Below are 18,254 nucleotides of genomic sequence, written 5' to 3'. Positions count from 1 at the left end.
TTTGAAAATTGAACTTTGTTTTTTTTATATTGTAGAAAGAAGCAGTTTATTCTGCTGCATCCAATTCCTGTGTCCCTCTGCACCTTATGACAAGGCTCAACTCCTCTCAGCCTATCTCCAACTACAGTTCTGCCCTAAACAGGGCTCCCATTGTCCACCCACCTCCAACTATCATGGCAGCAATTTGAGTTCAGGCTAGCAACAGCACTGCAGTTCCAAGACATGGCATGGCAGCAGCTTCAAACCATGTGTTTGAAAGAACTTCCAGGTTTTCTTTCACCAAATTTCATCAGGTGCAGTCGTGATTGCAAAACAATGAATGCACTTCTCATGCCTTTAGAATAAGGACAACATTAGAACTGTTTCAGGAATTACTGAGGAAGCACAATGTGCAGAATGAGAGAAAAAAGAGACTTAACCATAGACTCTGCTGCTTCTGCTTTCCCTTCTCTGCACCCAGGGAGCACTGACTCCCAGCAATAACATATTAGAACATCCTTCCTTGTAACTGCAGTACTGTTGCCAGCCTAAACTCAATTTGCCTCTGACCCAGTCCTGGAGTCATAAGATAGGGTTCACAGCTTGCTTTTCCAACCTTTATTATGCCATGGACCAATATCTTCAAGCAAGGGGTCTATGGACCCCAGGTTGGGAACCCTTGGTTCACAGTTTTGGTTTGATACTGTTGGAAGTCTTACCATCCATCCATCAACCCCTTTACCCCATTCCTCTCACCAATGCCCTTGAATAGAAAATCCTACAAAAACTAGTGGATATAGACCAGTCTGTCATAGGTAAAGCCCTCCCCACCATTGAGCACATCTACATGGAGCATTGTTGCAGGAAAGCAGCATCCACTATCAGCAATCCCTACCACCCAATGCATGCTCTCTTCCCATTGCTGTCATTGTGAAGAAAGTACAGAAGCTCCTGGATCCACACCACCAGGTTCAGGAACAACTATTACCCCTCAACCATCAGGATCTTGAACCAGAGGGATAATTTCACTCAACTTAACTTGCTCCATCACTGAATTGTTCCCACGACCTATGGACTCACTTTCAAAGACTCTTCATCTCATGTTCTTGATATTTATTGATTTGGTTTAATTTTTTTTTCTTTTGGATTTGCACAGTTTATTATCTTTTGCACATTGGTTGCTTGTCTGAAGAAGATTCTGAAGAGGGTCTTGGCTTGAAATGTTGACTGTTTACTCCTTTCCATAGATGCAGCCTGACCTGCTGAGATCCTCCAGCATTTTGTGTGTATTGCTTTGGATTTCCAGCATCTGCAGATTTTCTCATGTTTGTTGGTTGCTTATCTGTCCTCTTGGATGCAGTCTTCCATTGATTCCATTGAGGGTCTTGGATTTATTGAGTATACCCACAAGAAAATGAATCTAAGGATTCTATATGGTGACATCTCCTGTATGTACATTGATAATAAATTTACTTTGTACCTTTGTCTTCTACTTTCATGATTGTTGGCACCCATGGTAAGTTTATTTTCTCTCAACTCCTCTCCAGCCATAGTACAGTCCAAACCAGGGTTCACACTGTTTCAGCATTTGTTTCCTCCCTCTTTAACAGCTTATCCCTAACACTTTCCTTTTATCACCTACCATCACCATCTGCCTTCCTACTTTTAGTGAAGATTTTATAGAATGATTAAATCCGTCAAAACAATCTCCGGTAGTGATAATTTTTCAGAGAAAATGAAAACAAAATGATATTCCTCTGCATTTTCCTTCCGTGTTGCTCATGCAGGTGTCCTGGGAATGAATCATTAATCCTGCTTGACTCCAGATTAATCCTCGGTAGTTGATAATCCTACTTCAAGAATACTTTCATTCTGAAGGCAAAATGTCACACTGAAGTGTGATTTTGGCAACATTTCTTCCTGTATTGGCTTTGCCATCAGACTAGCAGTTGGCAGCAATACGTGTCTTGAAAATACATCATTTAAGTTTTCAGAAGAGAGTGTAAGGAATTGACTGATTTAACATGATTGCTTCCAATGCATTGTTGGCAATGGGAGTGATGAAAAGATACCAGTTTTTAACCACAGTTTGTGCTGAGCTAACTCATCTCAACTAGAGCAACAGATATTGTGAGGTTACATTAGGCAGTTGAGCCACTCCTTGAGACTGACTGCTACACAGTGATGGGGGTGAACTTTACACAATAAGCCATGATCTGGAATACACTTTGCAACAAAATTTAAAATTGCAAAAGGATTAGTAATTTTGAAAAGGGAATGAGGATTGAACCAATTGTTAGGAATAATAGGATAATTCCACCAGAGAGCTGATACAGGCACAATGTTTGTGTGGCCTCCTTTTCCAGGGTAAAGGAAACAGAAGCAGGAGTATTCAAAACAGATACCCTCCCTAGTCCACCTTCCATTATCTCCTGGCAAAATTTCTACCTTACCACAGACTCCGTACTCTTTCCCTTCTTTCATTTCCAAAGGTTGATCTCAGAACTAAATGTGCTCAAGAACTGTACTTGAGGGATACGGAATGACAAAAAATTACATAATTAACCAAAAATGCCTTACTTTAGCACTTAAAATCCCCAGTAATAAACAATAACACCCTGCTAACTTTCCAAACTACATGCTCCTGTATAAAAGCTTTTTAGGCTGGTATACTAAGGAAGAATTACATGTCTTTTATCTCGTGGAATGATAAAAATGACTAACATGAAATAAGAATATTGTATCACATTTATAATTTAACAAATGCATTCAGATGTAATAATAAAACTATTTGTCTACCAGTTTATTAGAAGAAAATTGCAGGTACGTATATCCCTTGGAAGAGATGTTGAGCAGGCTTCCTTCTTGCATAACCAAGGAGATGAAGATGGTTATGGATCAGGCTAGTATTATTGTGAGAAAGTTGTACGTTTTTATCTTACCCTTGTGCGACTAAAACAAACAAAAGTATTTTATCACTGTTGTGATGGTGACTAGATGATGTGTTAGTAACAGTATTGATATATCAGTTCATACGTCATTCCACAAATTTTCTTAGTTCTTTTCCCCAACATAATTTTATTCTCAGCAGCATGCATTACAATATTTTCTGGCAGATTTATGTTATTAAGTTCAAATGAACATCTATGTGTCAATTGTAGTGTTTTCTCAAATGCACTAATGCACTGCAGATATATATTAAAAAAGGTAGTTGCTTATTTACGAAGGAGCACCTAACCTCCGTGGAAGTCCGTGGAAGCAGAGTCCTGGGCTTCGGCGTAAGTGGGCTTCGGTAAGCTTGTGTGATTGCTCGCTGAGGGGAAGAAGGTAAGGTCGCTAGGTGCTTTTTAGACTTATTCTATTAATCCAGTTCAGGTATGGGGGAGACAGTCAGAGCAGTGGTGTGCTCCGTATGCAGTATGTGGGAGGTCAGGGTCAACACAGTTGTCCCTGATGACCACACCTGCAAAAGGTGCGTCCAGCTGCAGCTCCTATCAGACCGAGTTAGGGAGTTGGAGCAGGAGCTGGATGAACTACGGATCATTCGGGAGGTGGAGGCAGAGATAGATAGGAGTTATCAGGAGGTAGTCACACCAAAAAACCAAGAACTAGGCAGATGGGTGACGGTCCAGAGAGGCAGGGGGAGCAGGCAGAGAGAGCAGAGCACCCCTGCGGCCATTTCCATTAACAATAAGTATAACGTACTGGATACTGTTGATGGGGATGACCTACCAGGAATGAGTTGTAGTGGTCCTGCCTCTGGCACAGAGGTTGAACCCTCAACTAGAAAGGGGAGGAGGGAAGAGAAGAGAGCGATAGTGTTAGGGGATTCTATAGTTAGGGGGGCAGATAGGAGATTTTGTGGGGCAGATCGGGAGTCTCGGATGGTATGTTGCCTCCCTGGTGCCAGGGTCCGGGACATCTCAGATCGGGTGCAGGCTATTCTTGAGAGTGAGGGCATGAACCCAGATGTAGTGGTCCATGTAGGGACCAATGATGTAGGTAAGGTGAGTGAGGGGGTCCTGCTTAGAGAGTTCAGGGGGTTAGGAGTGAAGCTGAAAGGCAGGACCTCCAGGGTGACAATCTCGGGATTGCTACCTGTGCCATGTGCGAGTGAGGCGAAGAATAGAATGATTATGCACATTAATACGAGGCTGAGAGCATGGTGCAGGAAGGAAGGGTTCAGGTTTTTGGATAATTGGTCTTTGTTCCAGGGACATTGGGATCTGTTTCGAAGGGATGGTCTACATCTGAACCGGAGGGGTACTAACATTCTTGCAGGAGTATTTGCCAGTGCTGCTCGGGCGGGTTTAAACTAGATGTGCAGGGGGCAGGGATCCAGATCCAGAGGGTTGGTCAGGAGGTGCATGGGGTTAAATGTGTACAAGGTTTGGGTGATCTTGAGAAGGTCATCAAAATTCAGGGTGCAATTTGCCTGAAGGAAGTTCAAGGAGCTGGGTTAGGTACAGTAGACAGTGTTTTAAGCAAAGAGAGGAGGAATGGGCTAAGAATTCTTTACTTGAATGCGCGTAGTGTCAGAAATAAGACAGATGAGCTTGAAGCTCAGATGAAAATGGGGAACTACGATGTTGTTGGGATAACGGAGACATGGCTGCAAGGGGATCAGGCCTGGGAATTGAGTGTACCAGGGTATACGTGCTATCGTAGAGACAGAAATATGGGAAGAGGGGGTGGGGTGGCCCTGTTGGTGAGGAATGAGATTCAGTCCTTAGCAAGAGGTGACTTGGGAACAGGGGAAGTAGAGTCTGTGTGGATTGAGCTGAGGAACAGTAAGGGTAAAAAGACCCTAATGGGTGTTGTGTACAGGCCCCCAAACAGTAGCGTGGATATTGGGTACAAGTTGATTAGGGAGTTAACATTGGCATGTGCTAAAGGTAATGCAGTCGTTATGGGAGATTTCAACATACAGGTGGACTGGGAGAATCAGGTAGGTGCTGGACCCCAGGATAGGGAGTTTGTGGAGTGTCTAAGGGATGTATTTTTGGAACAGCTTGTGCTTGAGCCAACCAGGAACGAGGCTATTTTGGACTTGGTGATGTGTAATGAACAGGAATTGATAAGTGATCTTGAAGTAAAGGAGCCATTAGGAAGTAGTGATCATAACATGATAAGTTTTTATCTACAATTTGAGAGGGATAGGGGCAGATCAGAGGTGTCAGTGTTGCAATTAAATAAAGGAGACTACGGAGCCATGAGGGATGAGCTGGCCAAAGTTAAATGGGCGGATGCCCTGGCAGGAAAGACAGTGGATCAGCAGTGGCAGATATTCTTGGGCATAATACAAAAGATGCAAATGCAGTTCATTCCAATGAGAAGGAAGGATTCGAAGAGGGGGAAGGGGCCACAGTGGTTGACAAAGGAAGTCAGAGATTGTATAGCATTAAAGAAAAAGAAGTATGACAGGGCTAAGATGAGTGGGAATACAGATGATTGGGAAAGTTTTAAGGAACAGCAGATCTTAACTGAAAAAGCAATACGGAGAGAAAAAATCAGGTATGAGCTCAGTCTAGCCAGGAATATAAAAGGGGATAGCAAAAGCTTTTTTAGCTATGTGAAGAGAAAGAAGATAGTTAAGAACAATGTTGGCCCCTTGAAGAATGAATTGGGAGAAATTGTTATGGGAAACAGGGAAATGGCAACAGAATTTAATGCATACTTTAGATCTGTCTTCACCAGGGAGGATACAAGCAATCTCCCAGATGTATGGATGGGCCAGGGTCATAAGATATCAGAGGAATTGAGACAGATTGACATTAGGAAAGAAACTGTGATGAGTAGACTGGTAGGACTGAAGGCTAATAAATCCCCGGGTCCAGATGGTCTGCATCCGAAGGTTCTAAAAGAGGTGGCTCAGGAAATTGCGGATGCATTGGTAATCATTTTCCAATGTTCCTTAGATTCAGGATCAGTTCCTGAAGATTGGAGAGTGGCTAATGTTGTCCCACTTTTCAAGAAGGGAGGGAAGGAGAAAACGGAGAACTGTCGCCCTGTTAGCCTAACGTCAGTCGTGGGGAAGATGCTTGAGTCCATTATTAAGGACGAAATAGTGGCACATCTAGATGGCAGAAATAGGATTAGGCCGAGCCAGCATGGATTTACCAAGGGCAAATCATGCTTGACTAATCTGTTGGAGTTTTTTGAGGGTGTAACGAGGATGTTAGACGAGGTTAAGCCAGTAGATGTTGTGTACCTAGATTTTCAGAAGGCATTCGATAAGGTGCCACATAGGAGATTGGTGAGCAAAATCAGAGCTCATGGCATTGGGGGCAGGGTTTCAACATGGATAGAAAACTGGTTGGCAGATAGAAAGCAAAGGGTAGCAGTGAATGGGTGTTTCTCAGACTGGCTGGAGGTGACTAGTGGGGTACCACAGGGCTCTGTATTGGGACCACAGCTCTTTACGATTTATGTCAATGATTTAGATGAGGGCATTGAAAACTATATCAGCAAGTTTGCTGACGATACTAAACTGGGTGGCAGTGTGACATGCGAAGAGGACGTTAGGAGAATACAGGGAGACTTGGATAGGCTGAGTGAGTGGACAGATACTTGGCAGATGTCATTCAATGTGAATAAATGTGAAGTTATCCACTTTGGAAGCTGGAACAAGAGGGCAGAGTATTGTCTGAACGGTGTCGAGTTAGGTAAGGAAGAAATGCAAAGAGACCTAGGAGTCCTAGTTCACCAGTCAATGAAGGTGAATGAGCAAGTGCAACAGGCAGTGAAGAGGGCAAATGGAATGTTGGCCTTTGTTACAAGGGGAATTGAATACAAGAGCAAGGATGTTCTTTTGCATTTATACAGGGACCACACCTGGAATATTGTGTACAGTTTTGGTCTCCAGGTTTAAGGAAGGACATTCTGGCAATTGAGGAACTGCAGCGTAGATTCACTAGGTCGATTCCTGGGATGGCAGGGCTGTCTTACGCAGAGAGATTGGAGAAATTGGGCTTGTACACGCTGGAATTGAGGAGATTGAGAGGGGATCTGATTGAAACGTTTAAGATAATTAAAGGATTTGATAGGATTGAGGCAGGAAATAGGTTCCAGATGTTGGGAGAGTCCAGTACCAGAGGGCATGGATTGAGAATAAGAGGTCAGTTATTTCAAACAGAGTTGAGGAAGAGCTTCTTCTCCCAGAGAGTTGTGGAGGTGTGGAATGCACTGCCTCGGAAGATGGTGGAGGCCAATTCTCTGGATGCTTTCAAGAAGGAGCTGGATAGATATCTGATGGATAGGGGAATCAAGGGATATGGGGACAAGGCAGGGACTGGGTATTGATAGTGAATGATCAGCCATGATCTCAGAATGGCGGTGCAGACTGGAGGGGCCGAATGGTCTACTTCTGCACCTATTGTCTATTGTCTATTGTCTAACCTACATTCATGTTGAGACTTCCAGCTCCTGCTGCAGCTGATGGGTTCCAGTCAGTGTCATTGTTACAAAGCAGGCAAACTACAACTCCCCAATATAACAGAATCACAGTGTGACCAGCAAAGACACATGAAATTCATGTAGAAAGACAAACACAAACTACAGAAGTTACGCTCTTGGTTCTGGATTTATGGTGACCAATGTCACCGCTGGCTGTCTAGAATAGCAACTCAAAGTTCAAAGGAAAGTTACTATCAAAGTACATAGAATATATGTCACCGTATACTATTGTGAGATTCATTTTCTTGCAGGCATTCACAGTAGAACAAAGAAATATAGCAGAATCGATGAAACAAATAAAGACTGACAAACAATCAAAATGCAAAATACAAACTGTGCAAATACAAAGAAATGGCACCAGCAAACAAGACTACCAAGGACGACATCCTCCAGATAGTCCACAAAACTATTTCTTTCACTTCTTTTGTTCTTTCTAATGCAGTTCTAGCACTGTCAGAGCCTGTGATCTATAGTTTGAGAGTGTGTTTTTGGGCCGATTGAGTGATCGGGCACTTTGCTACCTCTGAAAGAGGTATGTGACCTCATGGCCAAGAAACCACGAAATTTAAGAGACTACTAGACAGGTAAATGGAGGAATTTAAGGTGGGGGGTTATATGGGAGGCAGGGTTTGAAGGTCGGCACAACATTGTGGGCCGAAGGGCCTGTAATGTGCTGTACTATTCTATGTACTATGTTAAGCCTAGGGACAGGGTTCAAGCCCAGGATCAGCACAATTGCTCACTGGTCTCGCCGGCTGAAGTGCTGAGGAAAATCAAAATCACTGAGGCAAGTGCCAAGTGCACCGTAAACCAACCTCTTGTTCACTGCACCTGGAGAAAGATGTCTGCATGTGACGGTCTCTCACTGTCCAAGAACGGTGCTGGAGTTTTTGGGCAAGGTTTCATTGACGGGTTTGTGAATCGGATTCTTTGGTTCACAGTGCAATGTGTGTTTGGTTTCTGTTTGCTCCTTTTTCTAGTGTTAATTTAGGAAATTGTGAAGTGAGGCAGCCTGCAGATAATGAAGACTGAGCTAAACTGAATCATGGACTCTTTCAATTCTATGTTTTATATTCAGTGCTTCTCACTTGGTTTTTTTTTGGTTGCAATTTGGGTATTTTTTTTCACATTGGGGTAGGGGGGATAGTTGATGTTTTTCTTTGAGCAGGTTCCCTGGTTTTCTTTGCTTCGTGGCTGTCTGTGGGGAAGATGAATCTCAGGGTTGTATACTGCATACATACTTTGATAATCAGTGTACTTTTAATAAATATATAAATAATACTGACAACATGAATTATAGAGTCCTTTGGTGTGGAAGCAGTTCAATGTTGAGTGAAGTTATCAACTCTGGTTAAGGAATGTGATGGTTGGAGGGTAATAACTGCTGATGAAGCTGGTAGTATGGGACTTAAGGCTCCTGCACCTCCTTTCTGATGGTAGCAGCCAGAAGAGAGTATGGTGCTTGATGATGGATGCTGTTTTCTTGTGGCAACCTTCTTTGTAAATGTGCTCAATGTTGGGGAGTGCTTTATCTGTAATGGTCTGGGCTGTGTCCACTACTTCAGTTGGCTTTTTTGTTGTTGAGCATTGGTGCTTCCTTACCAGGCTGTGATGCACCCAGCCAGGATACTGTCCACTGTGCATCTATAGAAATGTTTGTCAAAGTCTTAGATGATGTGCTGAATATGGACAAACTTCTAAGAAAATAGAGGGATTGGTGCATCTTCCTTGTGACAGCACTAATGTGCTGGTTCCTGGACAGATTCTCAGAAATAAAAACACCAAAGAACTTTAAACTTAGTGATCCTCTCCATCTCCAACCCTCTAATGAGGAGCCCTGCTTTTAACTCCTGTAGTCAATATTCCACTGTTTGGTTTTGCTCACGTTGAGTGAGAGGTTGTTGTTGTGGCACCATTCAGCCAGATTTCATTCTCCATCCAATATGCTGATCCATCACCAGTAGTTATGGAATGCCATTAAACAAGGTTAAAATAATTTACTTCTTCCAGTACACTGATGGTAAGTATGAGTCCTCCCCAATTTCAAACAATCAGTCTTGATGCAAAATTAATAAATTGCAACTAGAATTGAATGTGAATGTACTAATTACAAATGCACTTGTAAATAAAGAGACACACAAACTTACATTCAGGGTTGTTGGAAGCTCTAAGGAAGAATGGGGGTAATTTTAAATTCCCACTGTAGATGAACTTGGATCAATTGGAACATTAAAATATTAGATGTCAGAAACAAGGACCCAACCATCATCAGCAGCACTATCATTTAAGGTAAATAGAGTAAGATCAGTCTGCTCTCAGAAGTAAGTTGCTTCCTAAATCATTATAGGAGACCTTGTTTTTTAAATTAACAAGATTTTATTTCAATCCATATTAGATATCCGTCAGATAAAAATAAACCATGAGACAGGTATCTTAACAATCGGAGGGCTTTTGGTCTAACTTACCTGTAAACTGTCCTCCAGTTCCAAGCCAACCTATGACAACATCCCTTACCACGTCTCTGTATCCTACAATCACCAAACACTATGTAACACCAGCCATCAACCTTTTCTCCCATACAACCTGACCATTAACCACTTACATTTCCCAGCATACCAGCTCCTCCTCCCTTCCAGTCAATGATCATTGGCCACTCTGCAATCACTTCCACCCTTGCAGTCACACTCCTTTCCTCACACATAGATATTTATCCTCAACCGCCACTAACTCTTCCACTCCGGTGTCTCTGCCTTGCGCCCCAGGATATCCTGCCTACAAATCTGACAACCTGTCAGTCTAGCTACCTCCAGACTGGTAAATATTTAAAAAGAAAATGCACACACAATGTTCCAAGCTTGGACCTATCTCCTCCAGCTTCAGTGAGTATCAGTGCCAATGATAATGAGGAACTCAAAGATTTACAGGAGGTCACAAGGATTACAGCATTACAGAAGGCAATCAAACAGACCAGAGGCAGGAGCAAAGTCAGCTATTTCAACCTACACGAGGAAATCTGCAGATGCTGGAAATTCAAGCAATGCAAACAAAATGCTGGTGGAACGCAGCGGGCCAGACAGCATCTATAAGGAGAAGCACTGTCGACGTTTTGGGCCGAGACCCTTCGTCAGGACTAACTGAAAGGAAAGATAGTAAGAGATTTGAAAGTAGGAGGGGGAGGGGGAAATGCGAAATGATAGGAGAAGACCGGAGGGGGTAGGGTGAAGCTGAGTGCCGGAAAGGTGATTGGCGAAAGTGATACAGAGCTGGAGAAGGGAAAGGATCATGGGACAGGAGGCCTTGGGAGAAAGAAAGGGGGAGGGGAGCACCAGAGGGAGATGGAGGACAGGCAGAGTGATAGGCAGAAAGGGAGAGATAATAAATAAATACATACATACATACACACATAAAAAGTGGGGGGGGGGGCCTAAATGTATCAGAGATGCGGTAAGAAGAGTAGGAAGGGCATTAACGGAAGTTAGAGAAGTCAATGTTCATGCCATCAGGTTGGAGGCTACCCAGCTGTTCCTCGGTTGGAGGAACAACACCTTATATACCGGCTGGGTAGCCTCCAACCAGATGGCAACTTCTCTAACTTCCGTTAATGCCCCTCCTCCCCTTCTTACCGCATCTCTGATATATTTAGTTTCCCCCCCACTTTTTATGTATGTGTGTATCTATTTATTTATTTATTTATTTATTCTCTCTCTCTTTCTGCCCATCACTCTGCCTATTCTCCATCTCCCTCTGGTGCTCCCCTCCCCCTTTCTTTCTCCCGAGGCCTCCCGTCCCATGACCCTTTCCCTTCTCCAGCTCTGTATCCCTTTTGCCAATCACCTTTCCAGCTCTTAGCTTCATCCCTCCCCCTCCGGTCGTCTCCTATCACTTCGCATTTCCCCCTCCCCCTCCTACTTTCAAATCTCTTAATATCTTTCCTTTCAGTTAGTCCTGATGAAGGGTCTCGGCCCGAAACGTCGACAGTGCTTCTCCTTATAGATGCTGCCTGACCTGCTGTGTTCCACCAGCATTTTGTGTGTGTTATTTCAACCTACCTCCACCACAGTGGCATTAAAAAATAAAAAATGGACCACATTTGAAACTGGCAGTCTAACAAATCACATTGTCCCCAACCTGTTAGGGTAGTTTAAAATTACTCTTAAATGGTTTCAATATCCATCAAAGGAGAAGTTCAGAGTGGCCTTTGGTGGAAAATTAACCCTATGGATAGGAAAAAAGGCACTGGCTTAGCTTTCACCTTTTGAGAAATAAGCTCAGAACATTGCACAATGCAAGGATAAGGTCACATCTGCTGGCGTGCAAGAGTATCAGTCCCACAAAGCCACTTCATCCCACTTATCAGTGTCACTCAGAGAGGATGTGAGGAAGCTGTTGTCAGACATATCACCATGATGTAGTCAGGGGCTAATTATAATCCTGTGGCAAAAGAAGTCTAAATGCACAGTTGACCTGCATAACTTTGAAACTGAATCTTCTGAGATTTGTTAGCAAGTGGAATGTATTCCATTCTCAGTATCTTTTACCTTCACCAAAATACTTTTTGCATTAATAAAACTAACAGCAAATCTATTTTTTTATATAAAGAAACTTCCTACTTCAGAATTGCTGGGACGGTATGTCATTTTATAATCACAAAATTTCAGATTGCATCACATGAGTATTCACAGAGCTAAACCCGTTCCTCAGCTGAAATTAAGCATCCATAAGTGTGGCTGAATCTCCTCTGTGAGAATTACACTCACAATGTCAGTGAATGCCACCCAGAATTTTGTGATTATGGAGTTAGGCACAGTTGATTGATTATGTGTCATTGCAGCTTTAGTCTGACCAAGTACTCTGCCATCAACAGAACATGGGAGCACTCTATGCAAATAGGGTCACTGTCATTAGATTGTCAACACAAGACTGAACAACAGCAAAGAGACAAAAATCGTTAAGAACGTAGTTAATTAAATAAGTTTTTTCCCACTTACTAATGCAAAATGATAAAGAGGTTTGTTTGCTCACAGTGGTATTTTAATGTTTACATTAGTGATGCAAGCATGGAGTGGCATGTGTTCGAATTAGTGTGGTCTGTTTGCTTCTGTGACTAGGTGAGCATTTTGAAGTTGTGTTCCACCTCAATGCCCACATTTCAACAGTACTTCATTGGTGGGAGAGCACTTTATCATATTTGAAACTGTGCAATGCACTGTGTAAATATAAGTTCTTTATTTTGAAAGGGGCATCTTCGAATGAGCAAGATGAGTGCCCTGCAGTTCAAATAGCAGGTGTCTGAAAATTCCAATAGAGATGATTCTCAAAGAGGAGATTCAGTCATACCTGTGGATGTAGAATGAGAGTTGGGGAACAGGTTTACTGCTGTAAATATCCAAGTGATGCTACCTTAAGTCTGGTGGTGATAACATAGAACATTGTCCCATTAATTCCAAAAGAAGATTTGTTTTCTTAAATAGATAGATTATTTTTAACATTTGAGCACCAGGTAATATAAGGCTTGCCTTTCTTCCTACTTTTTAGAGTTGGCACATACATTCCCAAAACAATAACTTGTGAGAATAATGCAATAACTAGCTCAGGGGGGGTTATTTCTTTTAGTGCAGCAATAAACATGGTCAAGTTTGTGTTTGGGCTTTATTCAGAGAGCACAGCAAGATTAAAGGAACAGTAGCTCAGAGATTATTGCATCTGCCATTGGCCATTAATTTATCATTATTAATCATTTACCCTTGAGTGTTTGCATTTGCTGATTGCCTCCCTACTCCCTCTTTATAAATTTAGATTTTTGTCTTCAGATTGTAATTCTGACTGAATCCTAGCTGGAGAGGAACCAACTGCATTTGAGACACTGAGCAATGGAAAAGATCCTGCAATTCTGAAATAACATGTTTAGAGAGTCAGACAGTAGCTGTGGAGAGAGTAAAATACAGGTAACATTCAAGTCCATGGCCTTTCATCAGAACCTTGTTTTTCTCTCCACAGCTGCTACTTGACTGACTCAATATTTCCAGTATTCAGTTTTTGAGGCAGGAAGCATTGAAGACATGAATACAACAACTTTCTGTTTCACTACCAGAGACTGAAAATAAAACTGAATAAATTTCCAAATATGTGAAACTACCATCTCATGACCCTGAGGCTAAGCACAGCTCAAATGCCACCTATAAATTTGCAGCTGACACCATTGTTGTGGTAAAATCTCAGGTGGTGACAAGGAGGGGTACGTGTGAGATAGATCAGCTGGTTGAATGGTGTCGCAACAACCTTGTACTCAATGTCAGCAAGACAAAGGAATTGATTGCAAAGTCAGGAGAACACACACCAGTCCTCTTGGAGGAGTCAGCAGTGGAAAGAGTTCAAGCTCCTGGTGTCAACATTTTGGCCGATCTGTCCAGAGCCCAACACATTGTTGCGATCATGAAGACAGGATGCCAGGAGTTTGAGGAGATTTGGTGTATCCCCAAACACTCTTGCAAGTTTCTACAGATGTATAATGGAGAGCTTTCTGAATCTGAGAGCATTCAAAGGAGGCATTCAGGACTCTCACGATCCAGGCCATGACTCCATCAGAAGTACAGGAGCCTCAATGATTCACAGGCAGCTTCTTCCCCTCTGCCATCAGATTTCTAAACCATCCATGAACACTAGGTCATATTCTTTTTATTGTACAAAGTATTTATTTTGTAATTTATAGTCATTTGATATCTCTGCATTGTACTTCTTCCTTAAAACAACTAATTTCATGTCATATAATCAACCTCATTCTAAAGGATGTACACAATGTGTTTTGAGGTAGTTTAAAGAAAGCAATGACATACAGGAAGTCGCTCTCCTTCTATTTTAGAACTCACTGCCTAATCACAGTCTTTGTAACCATATCAGAGACAAGTGGAAGAAGGAAAGACTTGCATTCATATTGTGCCATCACAACCTCAAAATCTCAAGATGTTTGACATTCAATAAAACTATTCTCAAGTGTGCAGCAGGTATTTTATGCACTGCATATTTACATAATAGTGAGGTTAAAATGACCAAAATAATTGGTTTTGCAATGACAATCAAGGTATAATTATTGAACAGAATAGTAAGTACAATTCTTCCACTCATCTTTATAATAATGTGGTGAGGAATTTTACATCCAACTGTGAGAACATCTGAGAAGGTGTATTCAACCAAAGCAGCACTCTATCAAAGCCACACTTGGGGTATTGCCCTGGTATCCACTTCCTCGTCACCACCACTCTCCCCCATCTGGAGGAACTGGTCCTCATCTCCATAATTTCTCCTTCAGCTCCTCCCACTTTCTTCAAACAAAATGTGTAACCAAGGGGATTTTCATGGGTCCCTGCTATGCCTACCTTTTTGTTGGCTACATGGACCATTCTATGTTCCAAGTCTACACCAGTATTGCTCCCCAATTCTTCCTACACTGCATCAATGACTGCATTGGTGCTGCTTCCTGCACCCATGCTAAGCTCGTTGCCTTCATCAACTTTCTCCCCAACTTCCACCCTGCCCTCAAATTTACTTGGTCTATTTCCGACACCTCCCTCCACTTTCTCGATCTCTCTGTCTCTGTCTCTAGAGACAGCTTATCTACTGATTAGTACATTAAGCTCATGGATTCTCACAGCTACCTAGACTATACCTTTTTCCACCCTGTCACTTGTGAAAATTCCATCCCCTTCTCTCAGTTCCTCCAATTCTACCACATTTGCTTTTCATTCCAGAACTAAAAAGATGTCTTCCTTCTTCAAAGAAAGGGACTTTCCTTCCTCCACCATCAACACAGCCCTCTGTTGCTGGGATGAGGCCACACTCAAGTTGGAGGAGCAACTCCTTATATTCTGTCTGGGTAGCCTTCAAGCTGATGGCATGAATATCGATTTCTCAAACTTCTGGTAATTGCCCCTCCCCACTCTCTTTAACCATATTCCATTCCAATTTTCCTCTCTCACCTCATCTTACCTGCCCATCACTTCTCTCTGGTGCGCTTCCGTCTTCCCTTTCTTCCATGGCCTTCTGTCCTCTCTATGAGATTCCACCTTTTCCAGCTCTTTACTTCAACCTTCCCCTCTCCTGGTTTCACCTATCACCTACTACCTTGTAGTTTTTCCTCCTACCCTCCCACCTTCTTATTCTGAAATCTCAACCTTTTTCTCCTGTCTTGATGAAGGCTCTCGGCCCGAAACATTGACTGTACTCTTTTCCATAGATGCTGCCTGGCACGTTGAGTTCCTCACCATTTTGTGCGTGTTACTTGGATTTCCAGCACCTGCAGATTTTCTCATGTTAGTAGTTCCCCCAACCACATTTTTTTATTTATTATGATTTTATTGAAACTAATCTAAAATCCCAAGTGCCTTTTGAAGCTTCTTTCTTCATTTGTGGATTATTCCTTCTCACCTCATCCTCCACCCTTCCTCCTCAACTGTGTCTGTTTCACTTCTCATCATTTTGTTCCCTCCTCTCACACTCTTCCCTCCCAAATAAAGAGAGAGTTCACTCTACTCTCACTTCTCTTCTAGTAGCCTCTACTTTCACTAAACTACTGTTATTTCTGACACCTCCATGTGTTAAGGTGTCACAACTGTAACATCGACACCACACATCTTACACTTACAAGGTTCCAAATGAGCCATACTGCTGAGATCCATCTCTATCAAAGCCCATGCCCTTTCTCATGGTGGCTTCCTGTGCCTATTCATATTCCTGTAAATATAATAAAAACGCTTTTACTTCCTTGCTTCACATCATCCGGGGGCAACCCTCTTCACTATGTTGAATTCAAGAACCTTTATTTATTTTTCTACTCATTCACTCACAAGACATCACCTTTTTTTCTTTCTTCCTCTATTTTCTTTCCTTCTAACTCTCTCCTAAGCTTGGAAATCATTATTTCCTAGTCTGCTTCATCTTACCACCAACTCTTTTCACTTCTGCTGAGGTCTTGGGGTATTGCTCTTGGACCACTGTGCCTGCATTTTGTTGCATTTATTTATATCAAAATGAACAAAAAACATCAATCTGTATAACACTTCAATACCACTCCCAAAACTTCACAAAATGCTTTACAATTAATAATAGAAGTTTTCACAAATAATTAAGATTTTTAATTTGATTGAAGTAATTAATCTTAGACAGAATTGATGCTGCTGTGCTACACCACATTGTGGCTTCCTCCTTGGTCTCTCCAGAATTCCCTCAATCCACCTGCCTGGTTCCTACATTAATTGGAACCCAGAAGGGGTGAATACATTAACTTCTTACTGAGCTTTGTTACAGCAAGTTCAATATCATTTAGATGAATGGAGTTTCTGTTTTAGAAACTCATACCTTTCTCTGTTTCACGGAAATGTGGATGATTAGGGAATTTACCTTGCAGAGAATGGGGAAAGTAATTTGCTATGACTGTGCCACTGTAACTTAAGGTACATAGATAATTGCAGTGCAGACTTGATATATCTGTCGAGGAGACAGTTGAGAATTCACTTACCATCTGTTCCTCTTCCTGACTGTCACTGGAGTCGTCAATCTTTCTCTGGTCGGACGCAGCATGGATAGAGCCAGCCCTCCTGCCGGTATCTGTGGCCTCATTCAGCTTCTCTGCATCTGCAAAGGAATCAGCAGTGGGGAGAATGAGCAGCCGAAGACTGACACAGCTGCAAAGGAAGGCCCAAATTACTTTCTCACTGCAATGTGCTTCAGAAAGCAGAGAAAACATATTTTCCCCATGTTTACCCTTACAATGTGACACACCATCAAATCCTTAGTCTAACCATTGAATGGTATATGTATATCACTCACTCAAATCACCAGAAAGTTGGGAATAATTTATTTTGAATCTCAGGTAAACCTTTGCTTGTTAAGAAATAACTGTAAGCTCCAGTATTTCAGCTGCAAGCAAATCTGGGTACACTTCATTCACTTATACATCCCAGTGCTTTCGAAGCATAAAACTAATGAAGGCTATTTCAGTTTGTCAGATCATAAAATTTATACCTTATATACTATTTGATTATGTAGATCTGAAGTATAGCAATTGCCTTTTGAAAGTTTCTTCCGTATTTCCTTCTTAGTCCCAAATTCCTCAATGTCCCACCCATCGCCATATCCGCACCTCCTTCCATCCCTCTCCCAGTGCTCCTCCAATTTTTGTCTCTTGTGCAACCTTGAATTTCATTGTGGATGTGAACCTGAAGCTCTGGAGTCCCTTCTTTCAATGTTTCCTTCTTCTTTAACATTTCCCTTAAAGTGAACTTTTTCTGAGCAATCTTTTGATCACCTTAAATTTCTTATAGTGTGCTCTCCACCTTGGTACATTTTGTGAAAGGTGCTATATAAATGTAAGTTCCAGCTGTTACTAATTTAATACAGAGGCTGTTATGCAAATGTAGATCTGTTATTTTATACAATGTGCTCATTTTCTCACCATTCCTGTGACTCTTAATGACATTCTATACTGGATAAAATATCCTTTTGGATCCCGACTGTTATGATGAACTGTCAGCCTCTCAGTGTAAATATTCTTACTCCTCAGAGAGTCCTTACCATTCAGATGGCAAATTCCATTCATCACCCTTCTCTGTACCCATTTCAGAATCTTTCTCATACTATCTTTGTGCAGGTTTTTGATCTACTCCATTCCTATTATTAGCCGGACAAGAAAATTGTAGGATTGGCTCCTGAAGTCTAAATTATGCTCTGTAATGTAATCCGGAACAGATATAATTTCATAATGCGCGAATACAGCAGCAGAGCCGGGATCTTAACGGATGATCCAAAAACACATATTCACAACTAAA

The 18,254-nt window shown here is 42.0% G+C and overlaps 1 protein-coding gene across 1 annotated transcript in view; it reads right to left on the bottom strand.

Annotated features, from left to right (window-relative positions):
• b4galnt4a (beta-1,4-N-acetyl-galactosaminyl transferase 4a) overlaps positions 1-18,254 on the bottom strand; it is an 819,684-nt gene that overhangs the window by 539,261 nt on the left and 262,169 nt on the right. The window contains exon 2 of the mRNA XM_059975496.1: positions 16,946-17,061. Within this exon, the coding sequence (XP_059831479.1) occupies positions 16,946-17,061 (116 nt within the window). The remainder of the gene's footprint in view (positions 1-16,945; positions 17,062-18,254) is intronic.

Source organism: Hypanus sabinus, chromosome 7, assembly GCF_030144855.1.
Source record: "Hypanus sabinus isolate sHypSab1 chromosome 7, sHypSab1.hap1, whole genome shotgun sequence".
NCBI lineage: Eukaryota > Metazoa > Chordata > Chondrichthyes > Myliobatiformes > Dasyatidae > Hypanus > Hypanus sabinus.
Note: the sequence above shows the minus strand (reverse complement) of the source record. Positions and strands in the feature narration are given on the sequence as shown.